Source organism: Emydura macquarii, unplaced genomic scaffold (assembly GCF_026122565.2).
Source record: "Emydura macquarii macquarii isolate MOO-44397 ecotype Brisbane River unplaced genomic scaffold, CSIRO-AGI_Emac_v2 contig_1045, whole genome shotgun sequence".
Lineage (NCBI taxonomy): Eukaryota > Metazoa > Chordata > Testudines > Chelidae > Emydura > Emydura macquarii.
Genome location: NW_027131182.1, coordinates 2,361,505 through 2,384,580, shown reverse-complemented (window position 1 = coordinate 2,384,580; position 23,076 = coordinate 2,361,505). Strand labels below are relative to the sequence as shown.

Below are 23,076 nucleotides of genomic sequence, written 5' to 3'. Positions count from 1 at the left end.
GGAGGAGGGAATCATTGTCTGCCCTGATTTGTATTCCAAATTTGAAAACTTATGTAGCTTGGTGTGACAATAAAACAGATCTGAACCATTTCTCTCAGCAATGCATATTAAAACCACATAATGAAATACATGTCAGGGTAGTGTTAAAATCTCAGACAGATGGTTCACAGTTAGTGCTAACTAGCATGGTGAAATGAGAAGCTAGATTAAGCTATCAACCCCGTAATTAACCATTTGTTGCTCCATTTAGCCACAGGATATTCTCAGTTTTCTTGTTCTGTTGAAATAACAATAAACATTCTTTTTAATTCTCTTTGGTCTTTTTGTAAACAGTTCGCTGATCATCATTTATGCTGCTTTTAGTTTACTAGAAATAGAAGTGAATAAATGCCAGTTAAAATGCATGAATTACCATCAAAGTTGTACATAGCCAAACCCATCAGTTTACAAACAGAAAGGAGATTTTTTTTCTTCATATTTTTTTCCCTCTATTTGAGAACCCTATTCAGAATCTCAGTGGGGTAAATAACCTGATACTTAAGATCCAAACTGCATTAAAAATGCAAATGGATTTAAAATTATGACACTGAAAATATTAATGGGATCAAGATCTTGATGCATAGCATTTTGACCAGTAGCCACCGTTATTGATTGTTATTTATATATTCCCATACATTAACACGGCATTTTGCAAACATAGTCTCCAATTCTGCAGACAAACTCCTATGTGTGCACATTGCACATTAAGAGGTTGAAAGCTCTGAAGAGCTTAGGAAAAATGTCAAAGCTTGATACAATTTTGAGATGTTTACTTTAAGACACTTAAGGCCTGATTTTTCAGAATTGTGGGCACTTGTATCATCAATGGGAATTGCGGGCGCTCAGCACTTCAGAAGATCAGGCCCTAGGTGGCTGAAGTCAGGAGACCCAACATTCAAAGCACTCAAAAGTAGAGGCCTTTTTTTACAACTCTCCTGCTGTTGTTGTGGTTCTGGGACACATGGCAGCTCCACCTAGTGCCTCAATGGTGATACTTGTCCCCTACTAATGAGTCCCATCCAAGGATACTGCTAGTAAAGGTAAAGCATCCCAATGGCTCTGGGAGGTAAGGTAGAGGGTTGGGAAGTAATGGGAGGAGATGCGGGCTTGCTGAGTGGGAGAATGGGAAAATATCAGGCCTTTAAAATCTGGACAGTTGATTTATTGGGGGTTTTAGAGAGCCGTTGTACAATCAGTGCCCCATCTGCTATGAAGTTTAATAAAGCACTCCTTGCATTGCACCCAATACCTGACACACAATCCTGAATACGATAGTCTGAGCTGACATTGTTGAGTTAGCGTTTTCCTGTGTATTATGAGGATTCCGTGAGAGCTTGAGACAGTTCATTCAAAGCAGAGCCCGCCAGTGTTCTCCCTCTGCAATGAGGAGGGGGTTATTCTCTTTCCTTTTTCAATCTCCTTATGAGAACAATCACAGAATCAGAACCTCGTTATTGATTCTTCTGCATGTGGGCAGCGGTAAATTGAAATGACTTACATACCAAACTTCTCCGTTACAGTGCTCAGAGCCAAATAAAATTGTAATATTGCTTGGGTGCAGGTTAAGGTTCCTGCCAGGGATGGCATTCACTTAACCAGAAAGCAGACTGGGGGGGCAGTATTTATACGCACTATTCCTGAAACACTTACTTCTTTAGAAATGAAGGATCGTCGCTGGCTGTAATACCCTGCTGTATAGTACCCGCTGCTGGCCAAGTGTGGCACTGTAGGCACTCCCTGCTCTGTTTTCTCCTCCCAGGCGGGTCCTTTCAACCTTCTGCTCACAGGCGGGAGTTGGCAGCGGGGCGCAGCCCTCTGGCCAAGGCAGTTACAGAAACATAACCCGTCCCAGGAGAACAAAAGTCCAAACAAACCCACAGACCTTTTGCTCTGCCTGGATTCCTCTTCAGCCCACCTTCTGGGCTCCCTTTAGGTCTCTCCGCACTGGAATAGAGCCTTGACTCTCAAGCTGCTTCCCCGCTCAGAGGCTCAGCCCCTCCGGGTCACCTTTCCATCTTCCCTGCTCTGGGGTAGAGCCCAGACACCCAGGCTACTTCTTTCCAAGCCTTCCACAAAAGCTAAACTCCCCCCCCCCGTGGCTCCTCCCCCAAACTGACTGCTCTTAGTCCTGGTCTGAGGCGCAGGAGTTTCAGGTTGTCGCCTGGCCCCAGGTAGACAGCTCACTCTGGCACAGATGGAGCTGAGGTTGCTAGTCCCAGGCCTCCTGGACCTTAAAGGAGCAAGCCACTCTTTTAGAGGGATACTGAGCTCCCAGTCCAAATCCTAATAGGGCCAGCTGTCATTTATGAATGTACTGAGATGTAAAAGCACAAAAGATTCCCGTCAACGGCTCAGGAGGTGGCGCTGAAAAATAGTTGAAATGCAATCCACTGCACCACTGGCACGGGCAAGCCCGCAGCCAATCCTCCCAACAAAAAGAACAGAGAACAAACAAAAATAGCCCCACCTCAATGCCCTGAATGCCAGGATCTTAACCCTGGTGATCCAAACCCAATTAGAATAGCATTTGGGGTCAAAACATCGGCACTGAGACCCAGCGGCTCCAAGGTATTTAGGCTCCTAATGTCCATTGAAATCAATGGCAGCTTCAACAGGAGAAATTGAGGGAGCCCCCACATCAGACTAGCCCACAGCAGAGTGGTCAGAGCATGTCCCCGAGAGGTGGGAGGCTCCTGTTAAAAAATCCATTCCCCCAGCCCTCCGGCAGAGGGTAGAATTGAACTGGGGTGTCTCCTCTCACCACTGCACAAAAAATGATAAGGTGGGTAGCACCACCACCTCCTTCTCTGCATGTCTGGTGTAGAGTGAGGCAGGAGCCTAACTCATGCTCACACAGAGCGGCTTAGCTGTCATACTCCAGGAGAGGGATTGCTAGCGGAGATGAGCGACTCCCTCCAGCTTGGATTTAGGTGCCTATTTCCATGACAGGACAGGGGCTTCAGACATACCCCTCTCATCGGCATGTCCCGTTGGCTAGCTGAGGCAGCGTGCTGGCCTTGTGGATTGTGCCCTGAGATGCCTGCCTCTCCTCATTCATTGTACAGGGAGCCTGGGCACCCAACTCAGACTTTGGGGATTGCAGTGTTGTTCTGTGATTGTTCTGAGTGTCTAAAAGTCAGGCATTGCCACGCTTTGCATTGCAGTGCCTGAGTCCCTATGTGGATCCAGGCATGGCTGCTCCCACCCCAGCTATTTTCCTGTAGGTTTTTCTCAGGACATGATGCTACTCACAAAGGTGCCATAATGGGGCACAGGCTAGGAGTACCGGGAACAGGGTTTGGGTGCCGTTTACGTTGGAGATAAATTATTGCACGCGTTTCTTTTTCAATTGACATTTGATTTTTTTTTATTAATGTCTCTAGTTTGGCAACACTGCACACAAGCCGATCAGGCAGCGGCATGCCACGCTCCTCTGACTCACAGCTCTGGGCCCATCCTCAGATAGCCTCTTGCTGGGGTCCATGGAACCACGCAGCACTTCCTGATGTGCTGCTTCTCTTCTGCGTACTCTCTGCTTCTGCCAATTAGTCATACAAACTATTTGCCTTGCCTCCCCTCCCCCAAAGTCAGCAGTAGCATTTTAAACACATTTAAACAATTTATCACAGCCCTAAACTGTGGTTACAGACTATTAACATTCCATCGCTGGCCTATAACAGAATCAATGCCACTTGGAGGCCACTTTGGCCAAGACAAAAAAAACAAGACAAGAAAAACGCTACTGGATTTTAGTTTGGTGTCCTCTGGCATATCGCTCCAGTTCTTCCTTTTGGCTTCCCATCATATGAAGATCCAGCATTGCGGAGACCCTTGCTCATGCCTAGTTGTCACTTGGCAAGGATTAGCTACAAGGGGCTGCTCAAGAACAGCACACATGCCTCCTCCCATCCCAATGGAATCATCCCGGTACCAGTAAAAGTTGCTCAGAAGGAGATGGTGACCCAAATACGTGGGCGTTGGACTCTGTGCTGGTCTATGGCCAGAGTTATGCCAAACATTCTAGCCACTCTCAACTGCACAGCGTTACTTCTGAGCTTATCACTGCCCTTATTTTAACTGTGCCTGAAATTCCTTCATTTCCCCAGATCATCACAAAGAACCTGTCTAATCAAGAAGTGACCACGTTTACGTACAGTGAATGGCTGTCCAAGCTCAGAAATCCTAAGGGAGCACTTGTGTGCGAGATTCCTGCGGTGATAAATGAAGAGCAGATGATGGAGAATACAACATACACTGTTCAGGTTAAAACCAGTGATATTGGAGGTAGGTTCATGTTGGCTATTTCTGAGAGTAGACTTTAGTCCCACAGTCTTGGAACCTTGAAATTCCCAGAGAGTCAGAGTCTCTTTATTACAGGAAATCAACATTATTCAGTGGAGAACAGGCAATTTGCTACAGAGCAAATATAATTTTAAGACTCTTGGTCTGTATTTGACTGTCAGCTGCTTCCCCTGAAAGAGTCAATAGGCAACAATCGCTCGACATGTTGCTGCTGTCTCTGGTCCTTTCCTGCTCACATCCTGCTGTTGTGTAGAGCACAGGATAGTCTTGTGGTTAAGGCTCAGGGGATCTGGGTTCAATTCCTTGATCTGCTACAGGTTTCCTGTGTGACTCGAGTAATTCCCTTAATGCTTTGGTGTCTTCCTCTGTTAAATGAGGCTGACAGTATTCACCTTCCATTGTGACGTGCTTTGAGACCCTTCTACCTCGGTGCAGGGGGGATGGACTAGATGACCTCTTGAGGTGCCTTCCAGCTCTACAATTCTCTGATTGTATAAAAGTGCAAAATATTAATTAGAGGGCACGAAAAGCCAGCCCAAGGGTAAGACCCAGACTGTGGAACTTCGGAAAAGTTCAATTAATGACAGAAGAAAACTGCAGAGTTTCAAAAATCCCAGTTAAATGGGCTTGCAATGTCATTTGCTGGGATTACTAACTATTTCAAGGGACCCTCTCTCCAACTCCTCTGTCAATCTTACACGCTTTTTTACACACAATCACTGAATGCCAAATCAGTGCAAGATACACTTTATTATTTACACACATTTTCTGACTGGCTCTGGCTCTGGAACTGGCTCTGCTCTGGGACTGGCTCTGCTCTGCGTGCAACATTGCTCGGTCTTCGCCCCTCTTTTCTTTCCTCTTTCTAGCACTGAATTTACACCAGCTGAGGGATTTGTGTTTAGAATATAAAGATCTCCCCTGACAAGGTATCTTAGTGACATCTCCCTGTTTTGCTGCCTTGTTGCCCACTGCATGCCTTAAAAACATGTAGAGACAAAATAGGGGAGGTATATCTTTTACGAAGAGGAGATCTGTGTAGCTCAAAAGCTTGTCTCTCTCACCAACAGAAATTGATCCAATAAAAGCTGTTACCTCTCCCACCTTGTCTACTGAATATCCTGGGACCAATATAGCTGTAAAACATTAAAACCATAGTGAAGTACTAAACACAAAAGGGAGAGTGAGGATGAGTTTGTGCGCCTGACATTCTATCCGGTATTAATAGTATGATCATAGTGGGAACTCATTCTGCAATTCAGCCCTGGCTCACAAAGGCAATGGGAATGGAAATGAGAGCAGAATGGAAAATGACAGCAGCAGCAGTAGACTCATCTGCTCTTCATGTTGAATGAAAGGTGATGGGTATTAATGATGAAACATTTTATTGCATGATGAGCCACGACAGCCGGTAGGAGAGAACAGATGACAATGAGAATGAGTTTGGTTTTGATCAGATTATATACTGGGCTGGCATGATGCTGCAATTTATCCAACATGTCTGGGAAGGGTACAAGTTGTGAACCACCCACTAGTTTGGCTTATGTGTTCTATGGTTAGCACTTATCTTCAAGGAAAGCTCTTCTATCCTGGTAATAAACTGCTTGCTAGATATATTGAGCATGATGCATCTGCTGCTGTCACACCGATGCAAACCAGGAGTAAGTCCACTGAACTCAATGGAGTTGCACTGGTGTAAAGAAGAGCAGAGTCAGGCCCATTTATTTCTCTTTATAGAGTTATTTTCTGCATCCATTTCCACAGCCTCTGGGTGCATTTGTGTAATTTACACAATAACAGAAACTATATTACTTAAATAAGGCACTTGCCAGCCATCTGACTGATTGCCCTTTCCCGTCACTTTAAAATACCCCCGTTTTACTGAAAAGTTCCAGAGGGGTAACTGTGTTAGTCTGTATTCAGCAAAAACAACGAGAGTCCTGTAGCACTTTAAAGACTAACACATTTCTGCAGGCATAAGCTTTCGTGGGCTGCAACCCACTTCGTCAGATGCATGAGATGGGATGCATCTAACAAAGTGGGTTGCAGCCCACGAAAGCTTATGCCTGCAGAAATTTGTTAGTCTTTAAAGTGCTACAGGACTCTCGTTGTTTTTCCCAGTTTTACTGGGGCTCAAGGAAATGCTTGAGTAATCGATGGGTCTTCTACTGTGCCCTGAAGGTCAGCAAACGGGCTGTGGTGGAAAAATTGAGATGATTCCAGCATCTCTCCTGCAAGTGAGGATCCTCTACTGCAAATGACCTGACTCCAGTCTTCCAAAGATCAGATCTGGGGACTGTCAAAAGTGCTTCAGATGTTATCTGTCCGGATAAAGGTAGATAGGAAGAGAGAAGGTCTCTAAAGCAGCCAGGGCCCAGGTTATATCAGACTATCCGTTAAAACCAACATCTTGAATTTTTCCGGAAAGCAGATGGGAAACCAGTACAGTGCATGAATGCAGGTTTACAAGGACCTGTTCTAAGATCCTTAGACTCTTGATACAATAATACACTCTCTAGATGACTCTAGGTGCTAGCTTGGCTTAAGATAAGTGATCCTTTAGAAGATGTGGGTGATTTTATGATGTCGGCCTTCTCTTGAGGCATACTTTTTTGAAAATTCTGGCACATCTATTTTGGGTTAAATGTACCCTAAGCTGTCTTTTGGGCACCTAAAGAAGTGGCTTTTCAAAAATTTCAAAAACGCTGGGCTCCCAGGAGATCAGATGGAAACCTGAGGCACGTCAGCCTGACTTTCAGAGGTACTGAGTACTCACAACTTCAGATGAATTTAGGGGCGGGGGTATATTTGGGTCCCCAGAAATGAAGGTACTTAAAAATTAGAGGACACTTTTGAAAATTTGTCTTTAAAAGACTTGTCCAAGCTAACTGTGAGTGCATCTGATTCAATAGTGCAGTACTGTGCAGTGAGTCTAGGCAGTTTTTACTTAAGAACAGTAGGGAGGGAGTTTAGGGAATGGAATCAGTAGGGAAGGAAGGAAAGAAATATTGTGAGAGCCACTATTTTTTGGTGACTCAGGTTTAAACTATTTAATTCAAGATATAACGGAGACACAGCTGGAAATAGAACCCAGATCTCTGGATGCCCAGAACCATCCTCTCTCCTTAGCATTCTTTATTTAAATCGTGTTTCTATGTTTTATTTGCATCCATCAGATATGTGGCACTGCAAAAATAAAGGTCCTGAACTAATAATAAATATTGCACTCTCTATCTTAAAAACCCATTAATTAATAAAGCTGACCTAAGAGGCAGGTAAATATTAATATCCCTATTATTATAAGATCCATTATTGTTGTTGTAAGCTTAGCTACAGATTACAATTCACCTAATACAAGGTGATTGGTACAGTCAGTGTCTTAGTGCCTGATTCAAAGCCCAATTTAGTTCAAGGAAAGACTCCTATTGACTTCAGTAGATTTTAGATCAGGCCAAAGTCTGGTAAATTGGTACAGCTCCACAAAGAGTAAAGGACCCACTCTGGCTTCTACCACCATGAGCATGACAGCTACCTCATCACACTGACTCGACCTCTTTGTTTTGTTAGTCAGTTACATGTCAAATTTGCTGCAGCTCCTAAGTGTGTCTGGCTGTTTCATGGAACCAAAAAAAAAGTCAGCTAGGCGAAATGTCCATTGATTCAGCAATTTCTGTTCTTTTCTTTCCCATCTCATACTAATTGCTTGTGAGGTAACTGTCACGGCATGGGGCCTTCATAAGCTGCTTCCTGCCAAGAAGGTTTTGCTAAAAGCCAATTGGTTCTGTGCTTTTTGAGACCTGGCATTAATTGGGAGCCTGCTTCTTATAAGAAAGTAGACTTTATTCTGCTTTGTTCAGCACCTCAGCAATCTTTAGGACCATGAAAGGTACTGCCGACTGAGCTGCATGAATCCCTGGTGCTTTCCTTCCTTCTTAAGTTTTTCTCAGGGAACTGCTGAAAATTAGTCCCAATATAACATAAGCAATATGTCACCTGGACGTGGGACATTTCTTTGACTCTTTCCTCTGCATGCAATTGAGTCACTTTTGTACTGGTTCTGTCTGTCTTTGTGTAAAGATGCATGTGGTTAATACAAATTTGGGAGAATGGATTATAAAGTATTTTCCTGCAGTGAAACTTATTTTGTCACAAGCTTTCCAGGTTCCTGACATTTTCTCCTTGGCTCGTGAGCAGAGCTGTAGAAAAATCATTGTGCAGATGATGGGTTTGCAATATGCTTGTACAAGAATTGGCTTGAGGCCTCTGAAGTCTGAAAAATTGGGCTTTCTAGCGAAGGGTGGAAAAGGCTGTGATTTTTTGTGAGCCAGATTTGTGTATGATAGTCTCAATTCTCAGTTGCCAGAATTAGAAGGCTCATCAGCTCTGATACAGCACTGAAAGTCCAGCCTCCGAAAAGCAAATTGGCTTCTGTGAACCTGGGCCTTATTATGTCATTGAAAATATCAGACTGTAATGAGACATTTCCCAATTCCTGGTGAAATTATAGAAGGTGCCAGGCAAAATGCTCAAATGCTCATAATTTCACCCACGCTCATGTCAAATTCCATATTGGCCAGCAGGCTGGTATAGAGGCCATCTTAGAAATGCTGCCTTTCTAGATTGTTAGGAGGTGGGGCTGGGTGTCGGAGAGACACGGAATAGGTGGGATTTTCAAAAGTGCTAAGTATTGGCCTACTCCTGCTCCTAGTGAAGGTGGTGGGAGAAGCAATGCTGAATGCTTCTGAAAATCTCGCCCACTGTAGTTATGTTAGATAAGCCCACACGTGCACGGACACTGTGTGATACAGAAGAGGAGGAGGTGGAGGAAAGAGGCAGAAAGGAGGAAGGTAAGGACAGGGATGGCAATGAGGAGTGTGGAGCTGCAGCAGCAGAGACTGAGGGCACTTGGATGAGGTTGCAGAGGGCAATGTGCTGAAGAATGGAGAAAGCAGATGAGCTAGAAGTCTGGGAGAGACCTCAGGATACCAGCAGTTTGGCCGTATCTGTGGAACACTCCCTGGGATCTTTGCTCAGCCCTGCACTCACACTCCATGCTTGTCAAGGGAGGAAGGCAGCAGCAAGATGGGAGTAGCTGGAATGCCTGCCCGTAGAGCAGGCTTAGCCGCCGTCCCATGTGGAAGCACTTTGAGGATCAGTTTGGGGCCACTGCTTGCTGGGAGAGGGAGATGGCAAAGTGGGAAGAGGCCTTTGGCAGTGAGAAGGGAGGTGTTCATGCCAGTCCACAAGCCCAGCATGGAGCACTGCAACGTGTACTAGCGCCTTGACCACCAATTTTTCCTCATCGTTTGGCATCCGACTCTTTAAGCAAAGATGATACAAATCCCTTACTGTGGTCTTCCCTGCCCTACCTATATGAGCCTCTGTGCTGGGCCCCAGTGCACCGCTATTGCTGCCTGCACGCTTTGCAGCTGTGTGTTCTCTGTCCTGTTGTGGTGCTTAGAAAGGCTCCCAACGCCCTTGTTTTCATGGCATGCTATTTGGGAGATCCCAGGCTGCCCCCTGAATTAGAACTGCACGGCTGAATGGCAGGCCGTGGGCATTGGCTGACACAGCCAAGTTCTTACTGTATTACTCTGGCACAGTCGCCAGGAATGCTAGGACAGAACACTGGACTGGGACTCCAAAGACCTGGGTTCTGGTTCCAGTTCTGCCACTGGGCTGGTGGGTGACCTTGGGCAAGTCGCTTCAAGTCATTTTCCTGTGCCTCAGTTTCCCCATCTGTAAAATAGGGATAACGCTCCTTTGTAGAGTGCTTTGAGATCTATGGATGAAACGTGTTCTAGTAGAGGTAAATAAATTATCACCATTATTATGACAACTTGCTTATAAGGACTTGCCGCTCACACTAAATTTGTGGCGACAAGTTAAAAGTATTTGCTTGTTACCTACCTGCTGTGCAGGCTCTCTTTGCTGGCCCAGCGGACTCTTGCAAGAATCTAGTCTAATTTGTCAGCTCTGCCTTGAGGGATCTGCACAGCAGGGCAAGAATTTCAGTCACTTTTCGCCTACCATCGCTATACCTGTTTTGGTTAGCTTGGGAATCACTGGCCGACTTTGTAGCAATTACTGTGTTGTGACTTGCTGTCTCCTTCCAGGAGCTGGTACGGACGCCAACGTGTACTTGATTATCTTCGGGGAGAATGGGGACAGCGGGACTCTTGCTTTGAAGGAATCGAACAAGTCTAACAAGTTTGAAAGGAACCAGATGGATGTTTTCAATTTTCCCGACATGCTGAGCCTTGGAGACCTGTGTAAGGTGCGAGTCTGGCACGACAACAAAGGTAACTAGATTGATGTGAGGGGCTTAGTGAAGGGTGGGATGGGTAATGTTCTGGAGCTAGTAGCAGAAACGTCCCTAGGGTACGGCGAATCGGGGCAATTGCCCCACGCCCCACATGTTGGGGGACCCCGCCAGTGGTGTGTTGGGGGGGGAGGGGCCAGGCTCCTGGGCACTGCCTTGTGGGGGGGCATCAGCCAGGCCCTTGGAGGAGGAGCCGCTCCCCACTATCGCAGGTGGCCAGCAGCTGATGGGCTTTACCGGCAGCCATGCCGGCCCCAGCCTGCCGGCAGCCAAGAGCTCCCACCGCAGGGGAAGCAAGCTCCTCCCGGCCCCTTGCAGTAGGCGCAAGGAGGGAGCCCAGGGGACCCCGATATGAAAGGCAGGGATCTGGGGCAGAGCCCATCACGCCCTGCCCCACCACCCACTGCCAGGCCGCTCAGGGGCATCTGCCCCTGTCACTTCCACTCCCCACCACACCCACAGCAGGGGGAAGCGGGGGGAGAGCGGGAAACAGGCCCGCAGATTCCTCCTCCCCCTGTGGGGTGCTGCTGCTGCTGCCAACAGGGGAGGCACAAATGAGGAGGCTGCTCAGCAAGCGTGTGCTCGGGGGAGGGGGGCGGGGGGGCGCTGGGCTGGCTCATCCCCAAGAGTGCGAGCCCAGCTGATTTGCCTTAGGCCCTGCTAGGAGAGTCAGCCTGGTCTACTGGATTTGGCACAGATTCAGGAATCCTATTCCCAGCTCGGCTGCTGGTCTGCTGTGACCTCAGGCCAGTCACTTCACCTCTATGTGCTGCTGTTTCCTCTGCCATTCTTTGCCTGTCTCGTCTATTCAGGGAAAGGATTCTCTCCTACTAAAATTTTGTACAGCGCCTAGCGCAATGAGGCCTCTACCTCATTTGGGGCTTATGGATGCTCCTGTTTACAAATTATAGCCCCTATAGCTGTCTTTGTATTCTGCAGACATCCAGCCTCTGCCAGCCTAACAATGTGACTCTGTTATTGGAAAACTTTAGTAGCATAACAGTACCACATTCCAGCAATGTAACTCTATCAGTCTGACACTGAGAGGCAACAGATTAATTTAGAGTGGTGTAATGCACTGCGCATTGGAAGATAAAAGCATTTACCGTAAGGATCTGTGTCTATCTTTCTTATAATCACTATATGATACGTAGTTTGCAGTGCTCTTCCTTTTACTGTTTGAAACCCTAAATGCAGTAGGGAGCACAGCCCTCTGTGCAGTTGTATTCGTTAGGGAACGTATTCGGATACCCAACAGCATGTCAGCAAACGATCAACGAAGGCATTACCATGGCCATTGTGACTGCATCTTGTATCACAGCTAGCAATTGAGTTTCTCATCTCAAAAGGAAGATCTTGCATTCACATTTGGTTTTCGTAATAGCAGCACATGTGAATGAATCAAATGCTGAGTCCTCTTATTTTACTTCTCCTTGTGGACAAGAGGGGAAGGTAGTGACCCACATGGAATTAATCTAAAATAATCCTTTTGGATCAGAATCTCAAACTAAAGGGTTGTTTGCCGTTAGCCTTAAAATATAAACTTGCCATACACTGAGTCTGTTCTGAAATGGCAGAATAAAAACATAGGAAATATGAATTTTCACTTAAGTTGGCATCCATTTCTGCTTGCACACATCGGTCACTGAAGTCAGTAGAAACACTCCTGTTGCTTTCATTGGACCAAAAGGGATCAATACTCAAGATTTCAGACACAATAAACTGTAGACACACAATTTTGCCCACAATTATTTGTGCATACAGTTTGCACCCGCAAATGTACAGGCTCAATGTCTGAATAGCATAACATGCCAGGTTCAACTTTCATGGGCCTAATAACTCTGTGCTCACCCAAACTCTACAAAGGCCAGCTATCTGTCTCTGATCAACCGAGCACTTAAACACTACGGAGGTGCTATAGAAACACATAACGGCATTTTAGCTGTGCAGAGAATGCTGGCTCTGCATTATTTTTTGTGTCATGTTTGAGAGCAGAGGCTGATCAACATGGACTTGCAAATCTATTTTCAAAGAGGTTATTAATTAAAAATATTACAAAGAGAATGTTTTCCTCAGCAGAACTTTCATCTCCCTTGATGATAAATCATGCTACCAAAATTATAACTTATCCATCAGACTCAAAGCAGATCTGAGAAAATAGTCAATGTTTATGTATATATTTGCATGCTGCAGTCTTAAAATCTTCTTTCTTCTTATTCCCCCCATGTGTGCCTCTCATTTTAAAACTGTATTTAATAGTACTTTTGCCAGATTTAGGAGCTGTAGTTTCGGGCCCTATGTAAACCATTTAGTCAGGTTTTGTTCAATATAAATGTACTTGGTTTTTTCCCTTGTAAGAAGGAGAATTTTGCTTTAAATCAGAACACATGCCATTTTCATTGTTCTTGTATTAGTCATGTAAAGAACACATCCTATCACTAACTTTTAGCAATGAACCACGACAGTTTGTTGGGTGAATGAAGTATTTATTACCACTGGCATCCTGGGCTATTGCTGAACTTTTTATGCTCTTTCAGGTCAGTATTTTCTATTAATTGGCCATGCCACTGGTTTGAAATTCCTGGCTTTGTGTTCTGGGGGGGGTTCATCAGACGCTTAGAGGTCTTCAGGTTTTAAATAAAAATGCATTTATTTATACAGTACCATTATAATTGGTCATCTCGTTGGAAATCGTGCTCATTTATTTTTTTATTATTGTCAGTGCCTGTTAAACATTATTCTTTCACACCGCTAATTAGCAGCTGGTTGTTTTATTACCAATCCATCTCTCATGGGAGGCTGCCAAGAAATTGGAACGACTCATTGTGTCCTCTTTTAAAACTTTTTAATAATTATCCATAGTGCCAGCACCAGCCTGCTATCCTCACATTAGGAACTCATAGCGTAGCCTACAGGTAGACAGACTGGCTGAAGCGGCAGCTGACTGTTATGTTAAACTCCTTTTTATTGCTTGTATTCAGAGAGAGAAATCAGCACAGGATCACAGAGAGATGCAACACAGGGAGTGTCTTTATTGAACTAACACTAAAAACCAGCCAGGACTGGCTGAGCTATCCCCTAATAGTCTAACTCTATTGCTATGACAACAAACTAAGCTCTGTTGCTATGGCAACCTAGGCAATTAGGCAAGACACAAAATACACAACATATTCCTCCCCCCTTAACGAAAATGCCCATTTAACAGAACAATCACTAAACTAGGGAATGAGGGTAGACTGCCTCATTCCCCGGCTAAACCCCAGGGATTATTCTGCCCCATAACGTGGGTTTGCCCTAGCTAAAGATCCAGCCTTCTCTCTCTTGGTGGATTACGGCAGACTTCTGGTGTTCTTGCACCGGAAGATGTTATTGGTGCAGGTCTAATGATGGGCTCAGGATTTGTAGCTCGAACAGGTGAAGATGTTGTATCTGGTCAAACAGGGGAGGGGGCTGTATCTGCTGCAGAGGTGGATGGAGAAGGGGAGTCAGGAATGGGTGACTCTAGATTCGATGACCTGGAATGGTGAGGTCAGGCAGTTCAACTGGAGATATGTCCTTGGGACATGTATGACCTGGCAACAACTGATCTACCTGCCGCCGCTAGGTGAGATCATCTGCAGTCTGGACTGTGTAGGAAATAGGTCCTGTCTGGGCGATGACTGTAGCAGGGACCCATTTAGCACCAGAAGCAGAATTCCGAGCTAGGACAGGCTGTCCAGGACTAAAGGTTCGGTCTTTTGATCTGTGTGCACGTCTGATGACTTGGTTTTGCTGTTGATGTTGCACAACTTGTCACGCAGTTTCTGGATCGTACTTTCAGCAGTAGTGGACGGCATTACACTCACTATATATCACAATTCTGAAGGGTCCATCACTGTCATATCTAGGCACCAGCCCAATTCCAATCCTTTCAGACAATAATAAAACAATACATTAGTAAAAGAAAATGAAGGACTTTCTATTCCCTTAGTAAGGATTTGTTTAAGTATCAAACTCCAGAAGCTTTTCTTGAAGCCCTTTAGTCAACTTTTGATGGTTGTCCACATATTGTGTGCATCCAGCAGCTTGCTGTTCAGTGCCTAGTTTTGTTTCCTGCTCTTTTAAAATCAGACTGCTTAACTGTACCTTGAGATTCATCATGCGGAAGTGGGTAAACACACTGAGCTCCTATTTCAACAAGACTTGTTGCTGTTCATCCTCTTCATTCACAGCTGGAAAAAGGCCCCTTTCTTGGTATCTGTCTATCACAGAAATGAACTATGGGCTTTACAAAACAAGTAGGAGACAATGATCCTTCCCCGAAGAGCTTATAGTTTGGGTTTTAGACAGGATACAAAAAATGATGTAAGCAAATAAAATTGGGGAAGGTACAACAAGGGTCACATAATAATGTTACATGGCTGTTCACGTCTATCTAGTCTAGCTCATTACTCTAGTGTCAGAACTCTCCCCCTTCATCTGCCCCATCAGACTAAAATAACTCACTAGCCCATAAAGTAGTTGTAAAGTTATCTGTTCTTTAAAAGCATATCTTTATTGTGAACCTCATCTGTCATTCTTGCCTACAAATTACTCGGCACCCATGCTAAGTGCTCTTACATAAAGTGCACCTCAGTACATGAAATATGCTTCAATCACAAGAATATCTTTAGCATACTCAAAACACCGTTACACATTCACCCTGAGTAGTGAAGTGTTTTTGCATAGGAGTCTTTTAGAGGTTTTTGCATAGGAGAGTTTTAGAGGAAAGATTTTCTGTCGCAGTGCCTGCATGGAGTTTATTGTTAGCTTTGACCTGAGTCAAATGCAGTGATGCTCAAGTTGTATAGGCAATGGAGAATGAAAATACTCCTGTTTCTAAAAGCAATGTACAAGATAAGCTCACCATTTGTCAAAAGCTGTTAGAGCTATCTGGTTACTTGTCTACCTCAGCGAGAAACAGCGTGGTGTGAGATGTTGTATTAATTTAGATGGAATAAATGGGACCAAAGAGTCAAAGGTATTAATATAACCCAGTCACTGTCCTACATGAAACAGTTTTAAAGAAGGTTTAGGGTTTGGTATACAGAGACCCCAGCTTGCTTATTGCCATGGCATGCACACCATTACAAATCCTTTTATTAAAGATACAGAAAAGAAGGGAAAATAGTTAAAGCATTTGTAATGTAAAGTATTGAATAAGGCTTAACAGCATCCCTTGTTTCTTTTCCCTTTAGCTGTAGAGAGTCTTTAGAAGGAAAAAACCCTGTCTGGCTGTCTCTTAGATGGTGCAAAAGACGGTAATAATTGTCCTTTGGGGAAAGAAGTTAGTTGAGATGGGCAGGAGCTGTTGTTGCTGTTAAAATCAGATCCCATTTCCTAGAAGACAACAACAAGACAAACACACAAAGGAGGGACGACAAAAGAACAGTGAAGCTAAACAATGCTGCTTCTATCTCTGGTGTTGACTCTCACTTGTAACCTCACTGCTGGAGAAACATAGGCACAGCACCCACTTGTGGCAGCCGCTCTGAGACCTAGCAGACTTATACCAGCATCAGGCTATTAGGGCACTTAATTTTGCTGCCTCTTTCTGGTCACAGGTTTACAGCAGTGTTGCAAAATATACAGTCTTGGCCAGCTAAGCCAGACTCTTATTAGATAGAAGGAAAAAGGTGAGGGCCAGGAAAGAGAATAAATAAGGTGGAGAAGGAAAAGAACACACTGTGGGGGGAGAAGGGGAATGACAAAGTCTCCCATCCCAGGTACTATTTGGGATTTAGCCAGAGCTGGTGGCAGCATCATCTGGCTCCCTCTCTCTCTAGCTCAGTCTGATCAGGACATCTATCAGGATTGGGAAGAAGAAGGTTCCAGGGTCTGAAGAGACAGTGCGGATGGCAGCCATGACAGTGAAGCTCTCATCTTTTAGTCAGCCAGTATTGCTGTCGCCTCCTCCCCAAGGTTTCTTTTTGAGGACCCCAAAAAGGGAGTGATGGGTGGAATAGCCTATCCCCTCATTATTTTGTCCACCAGTTAGGCCTAAGTTCTGACATGCCAATTCTGGTTTATTGATTTCCATTTCCACACTTTTCTTGCCTACCAGATACAATCTTTACAGAGTCTTTGAGTTATATCACTAGGCCTTTTTGTTTGGACTCATTCGGTCTCTGTCTTGCTTTGTCACCTTTTTCCATCAACATTAGTTATTATAGCAGGCTTCTTGTGATTCTTTATGCTCTTTCCACTCGCTTTTTACAGTTGAGTTCACAAATAGGGTTAGTTTGTAGGAACAGTTACCACACCAGAATTAGCAGGAGCCCAAATGAGGTGAAGTATAAAAGGCTGTTCTATTCCCAGTTTTGCCACTAGCCTGCTGGGTAATATTAGGCATATCCTTCATCTCCCTGTGCCTCAGTTTCCCCATCTGTAAACTGGAGTTTATAGAATCATAGAAATGTAGGGCTAGAAGGGACCTTGAAGTTATCAGGTCCATCCCCCTGCATTGTGTCAGGACCAAGTAAACCTAGACCATCCTTGAAAGGGGTTTGTCAAATCTGTTTTTAAAATCCTCCCATGATGGGGATTTCACAATCTCCCTTGGAAGCCTGTGTCAGAACTTAACTATCCTTAGAGTTAGAACATTTTCCCTAATATTTAACAGAAATCACCCTTGCTGAAGATTAAGCCCATTATTTCTTGTCCTACCTTCCAAGGACATGGAGAACAGTTGATCACCGTCCCCTTTATTATGGCCCTTAACATATCTGGTTTCCCCCTCAGTCTTCTTTTCTCATGACTAAACATGCCCAGTTCTTTTAGCCTTTCTCTGTAGGTCAGGTATTCTAAAACTTTTATCATTTTTGTTGCTCTCCTCTGGAGTCTCTCCAGTTTGTGCACATCTTTCCTGAAGTGTGATACCCGGAATCAGACACAATACTCCAGCTGAGATCTCATCAGAGCCAAATAAAGCAGGACAATTACCTCCCATGTCTTACATACCACACTTCTATGAATATACTGAAGAACAATGGTAGCCTTTTTCTCAGCTGCATCCGCGTTGTTGACTTATTCCATTTGTGACCCACTGTAGCCCCCAGATCCTTTTCAGCAGTACTACCACCTAGCCATTTGTTCCCCATTTCGTAGTTGTGCATTTGATATTTTCCTTCCTAAGATACGTACTTTGCTCTTGCCGTGATTGAATTTCCTCTTGGTTTCAGACAAATTCTCCAATTTGTCAAGGTCACTTTGAATGTTAATCCCATCTTCCAAAGTGCTTGCAACCTGTCCCAGAGTGGTGTCATCCACAAATTTTATAAGCATACTCTCTACTCCATTTATCCAAGTTATTAATGAAAATAGTACAGGACCCGGGACAGATCTCTTTGGAACCCCATCTGATACACTCTCCCAGTTTGACAGCAATCCATTGATAATTACTGAATCATTGAATAGTCTTTCAACCAGTTGTGCATCTAACTTATAGTAATTCCATCTGGACCACATTTCCCCAGTTTGCTTATGCGAATGTCACTTGGGGCTGTGTCAAAAGCCTGAAATCAAGATATATAACATCTGCTACTTCTCACCTATCCAGTAGACCAGTAGCCTTGTTAAAGAAGGAAATTAGGCTGATTTGGCATGATTTGGCCTTGATGCTGACTTTCTTTGGAAAGCACTTTGAGATATACTGTCGAAAAATGCTATATAAAAGCATACAAAGGAAATATCTCGCTGGCACACTTTCTGGAATGGTTCATGACCATGAGTACCAACCTCAGGGCAGACTGTGAAAAAGCAGGGCAGACACCCCAGACTGGTGGTATGTTCTATAATTAGATTTTTAGCAACCCAGTAACAAATGTGAACTCCCAAGTACTGTAACAGTCTTACCATGAAGTCACAGACAGTCCCCTGGGGCACTCCAATCTATCTTCCCACCTAGGCCAGCTGGACTTTGTGATAAATGGTCACTTACACTAAAGATCACTCAAGAAACCAGTCACCCTAGGTCAATTTGTGCCTCAGATCTCACACCAAAGAGAACATGTGTAGCCAATCCTATAGTAAAACTAACTAACTAAGGATTTATTAACTAGGAAAAAGATATGAGACAGTTATTTACAGGTTTAAGCAGGCAGCATCTATACACAGCTGAGTTACAGTTTATGGTCTCCAAAGGTGATGGTTGTAGTAATCTGTCAGCACTGAAAGTCTTTTAGGGCTAACCCACACTGACTGTGGGGATCTTCGCTTCTGTGAGAGTCCAAACAGCAAAGAGATGTCAAATGTTCATGTGAGCAGTCTTTGTTTCCTTCTTCCAGAATTCAAGCTCATCGGATGAGCTTCTTTCCATGTAGTATCGTATGAGAGGGCCATTTGCCCAGCGTTTGTATGGCCCACTTCATTTTGATAGTCCTTCTTGATGGGTGGGGCAACCCTCCTCCTGCCTGGGTTCACAAGTTCAGAGCAGGCATTTTTTTATCGTTATAAAGCAAAGCTTACATATCACCTGATTACATGAGATACAGACATTACAAGTAAGATTCATGCATGCAACAACTTACAAGCCTTTTATGGAGCCTAAATATAAAACACATCTTTACAAATCTAATACGTATCTTGAACAATATGAAGATACAGGTGAGCTGGTCTGGTTTCCAGCTATGAATTTGTCAGTGCTCAGCTGATGCCTACAGTCTTGGCAAAAGCTGGCACCTGGTCTGCCAGTGTCGCACTCCCCACTCTGATAACCTCACAAATTTGTGTGACGTTGGCCTCCAGGGGAACCACGATGCATTAGCTTAAAAAGGGCAAACTGCAAAGAATGAGGCAGGCAAAGCGCTAAATACTGATGGTTTTTCTTCCATAAGATATACCAAGCCAGCAACAAACAGGTTCTCATGACCTCACTGGTCATTCAGTAGACAAAATACAGTTCCCTTAAAACTATCCAACCCTTTGACTAGCACCCAGACAGCCAAGTCAAATATGATGGGGATTACTGAAAATCTTTATCCATCATATGTAAAAATGTTCTACCGATCCCAAAGGAGCAGACACGTTACCAAACAGGTCAATGAATAGTTCAGATCTTACCCAAATACACGCTGAAAGCCAATGCTTATTAACTAAAATTAACATTTATTTTAAAAAGAGAAAGAGAGTAATGATTGAAAGGTCAGTATACATATACAGACGAAAATAAAGCTCTTAGGTTACTTTTAAAGTAGAGATTATAACTGAGCTGCAAAGTTCGTAAATTGCAAAGTCTCTGAAATTACCCAAACAGCTTGGGGGTCATCAGTCCTTGTTTAGAGCTTCTTTGTTAGAAATCCAGTCCAGAGAAATGAAGACTACATAGTCCATGTGCAGAGTTTGTTCAAATTCTCCCATGAGAATTAGCAGGGTGATTGCAGGCTGGTCACTGGGATCTCAATTTTGTGATCCAAACTTTCCTTGACAAGATTGTACAGATTTGAGATAAAAAGGATCAGTCCATTACAGTCTTTCATAGATCCATGCAGGCTGACTGGTATTTTCTTGACAGCAGGTGTCTCCTTGAACAATTAATAGATGATTACTTGGGACTCTGAAGTATCATCTCCTATGTCCTGTGCACACCCATAACTAGTTATATTAGCACAAGTTAATTGGCCATTTACAGCCACTTACAGGTATTTATTACTTAAACTTCAAAGAGAAATACAAACAATAGTATTGTTACATTCAAAGTTCCATCTAAAAGTTCCTATGTTCCTTTTGAACTCTTAATCAATAGAACAGTGATAGACAGGAAAGCCGTTTATCTACATTGCTAACCTCTAACAAGAGATATGTAAACAACATCAAATAACTACCAACAATACACTTGCATATCAAAGTTCCAGTCTACTTATAAGGAATGACCCTCACTACCATTGTAATTTCCTATAATATGTCTTGAAAGGTCAGAGCTGGGCAATGCAATTTGTAAAGTTGCTTGGCTTTTTCAGGCCTAGTGTCACAATTTGTTTTGCATTTCTGGTCAACACAGTTTATTTGTAATGCCTGCCTATACTGAAAGTCACTTTCTACAGATGCCTGATATGGTCAAGTAGAGCAGCTGATGAGGAGATAAGCAGGAGTAGTGTAACAGTACAGGGAGAATAGCAATACTAGGGGCCACATGGATGGGAATGCAATAGCAGATCTATCTCTGGCAGTCCTCAGTATCTAATGTTTTAGAGGAAGACTGAAAGAAAGCCAGGAGGCACCTAGCCAATTGTACAATGCTGTAGTGAGGGGGCGGGGAATACAATTACTTACTGAACCCTTAAACGGTCATTTTACCCCCTGAAGTGTGATTTTGAAATCCCTCTCAAGTCCCAGTAATTGCAGATGTTATCATCGGTCAAAAAATGTATTAAGCCCTTTGAAAAAAAACCCACAAGCCTGCCACAGTGTTTGTACCTTCCTGAAGCCGTGACTTCCACAGACAGACTGTACACTGCATGAAGTACTATTTCCTCTTATTAGTCACACTGCTTGGAGAGAGAGGGGAAGGGGTATTGCTACCTGCTGGCTAGCCCACAGACTGGGCAAGGGACCTATGCTGTGCTACCAGCTGCAGTAGTTCTTCTTTAGCTGGAGTGGTTGAGTCCTGGAGCTCAAGGACCCAGGTTGCAGTCCTGACTCCTCGAGTGTGTATGATTCATAGCGTAAATGTGTCAGCTGACAGACGTGGGTCTGTTCTAGATGCCCCTCAGCCATTCGACTTGAACTCCAGTGAACCTCAGGTGCTCAGACTGAACAGGTTAAGGGCCAGAAATAGGGAGGATACTGGTTTTGGCCCTATAGTGACTAGCCCACAGAGGATAAGGAACCTCCTGCTACAGGTTGAAGGAGCTGTCTTTTAGCTCAAATGGTAACCATCCCACGGTGTCAGGCACTGTACAGACACAACAAAAAGTTTGTTCCACCCCGAAGACTAAGTAGTTATGTCTGTTGCCTGCAGTACACAGATCCTTTACAGTTGTACAGGAAAAAATCAAGTTAAGGCCTACTCAGGAATAGTTATAGGATCACCTCCCCGCTGCACACTTGCCAACCCTAAAACAGGTGGAAGAATTGAACAGCTCCTTGTGGATAAAGGTGGTTGGAGGAAATAATACATCTCCCTGCATGACACTAAATTATATGACTGCCAGAGTCAAGCCAGCAAAGTGATTCTGTTTTCCCCAAAGCTCTTCTCCTCCTCTAATTACATTTGAAATGTTTTGCATGCTATTGAAAATGTCACTTCCAGCAGTGGGACCATGCAGGAAGTGTGGTACATGTCTTAGCCAGGGGTTTTATTAGGACAGGTTCGCTGCTGGGGATTTCAATGACAGCAGAACAGGCTCGGAATTAAGTACCTTTTGTTAAAAGTATTGATCTGGGTAATTAACACTTGTTATGGAGATCAGAAAAAAATCCTGTTTGACAAAGGCACAGCAGTGATCAGGACTATTTTTAAGACGAAGACTGAACAAAAAAAGCAGTGACTGGTCAGTCACTTAGTACTTAATGTCTTACAACACTGCAGCAGAGACTACTAACACATTGGCCTAAGTTCATCCCCAGTATAAGTGTACCAAAGTCAATGGAGTGCCTCTCAGCCAGTGGTTCTCAACCCGTGACCCAACCAGCCCAGAGCTGCAGACCTTGTGACCTCCTGAGGGACATACAAGGAGTGTATATATTATGTGGATGTGGCCCACAGAACACATAGAGATGCGGCCCACAATGGCATATAAGTTGAAAACCACTGCTGTAGGCTTTCATACAGTGCACTGGACCTGGCTCCTGTTGGCACGTGTTCTAGGAATACAGGAACAGGTCTGTTATAGGCATAAAGCAAACTATGCACGTTTAGAGGCAAAGTCAGCCCCTGCCTAGAGATCCCCAAACAGTGGGATCAAGGTGGGAGAGGGAAGCAGGTTGTGGGGTTGCTTCAGAGCAGGAGGTTCTCAAACTTTTTTTGCTGGGCCCCCCTTTGAAAATATTTCAGGCTGTGAAGACCCTACCCCCCCACTCATGGTACTGGGCACAGTTTCCACAGTATCAGTGCAGATCCCTACAAAGCTAAGTAACCACACCATGCCTCCCTTACTTCTGTGCTGCTGGTGGTGGCGCTGCTGCCTTCAGAGCTGGGCGCCCAGCCAGCAGCAGCCTCTCTCTAGCTGCCCAGCTCTGAAGGTAGGGAAAAAGGACGAGCAAGGAAAAATCAGATATTTGTTTGTATTTCAAAAATCCGCCCAGGTGGAGATTGGAGCACCAAAAATGAGGTCATGTCCAGGAAAATCCAAACGTATGGTAACCCTATTTTTTGTGATCTTGCAATTGCCCCTGAAAATAGCCTTACAGCCGCCTTTTGGGTTGGGACCCCCAGTTTGAGAGAAACAGCTCACGGG

The 23,076-nt window shown here is 44.3% G+C and overlaps 1 protein-coding gene across 1 annotated transcript in view; it reads left to right on the top strand.

Moving 5' to 3' along the window:
• LOXHD1 (lipoxygenase homology PLAT domains 1) overlaps window positions 1-23,076 on the top strand; it is a 264,458-nt gene that overhangs the window by 226,180 nt on the left and 15,202 nt on the right. Inside the window, exons 41-42 of the mRNA XM_067545371.1 lie at window positions 4,146-4,323; window positions 10,458-10,643. Coding sequence (XP_067401472.1) covers window positions 4,146-4,323; window positions 10,458-10,643 — 364 coding nt within the window. The remainder of the gene's footprint in view (window positions 1-4,145; window positions 4,324-10,457; window positions 10,644-23,076) is intronic.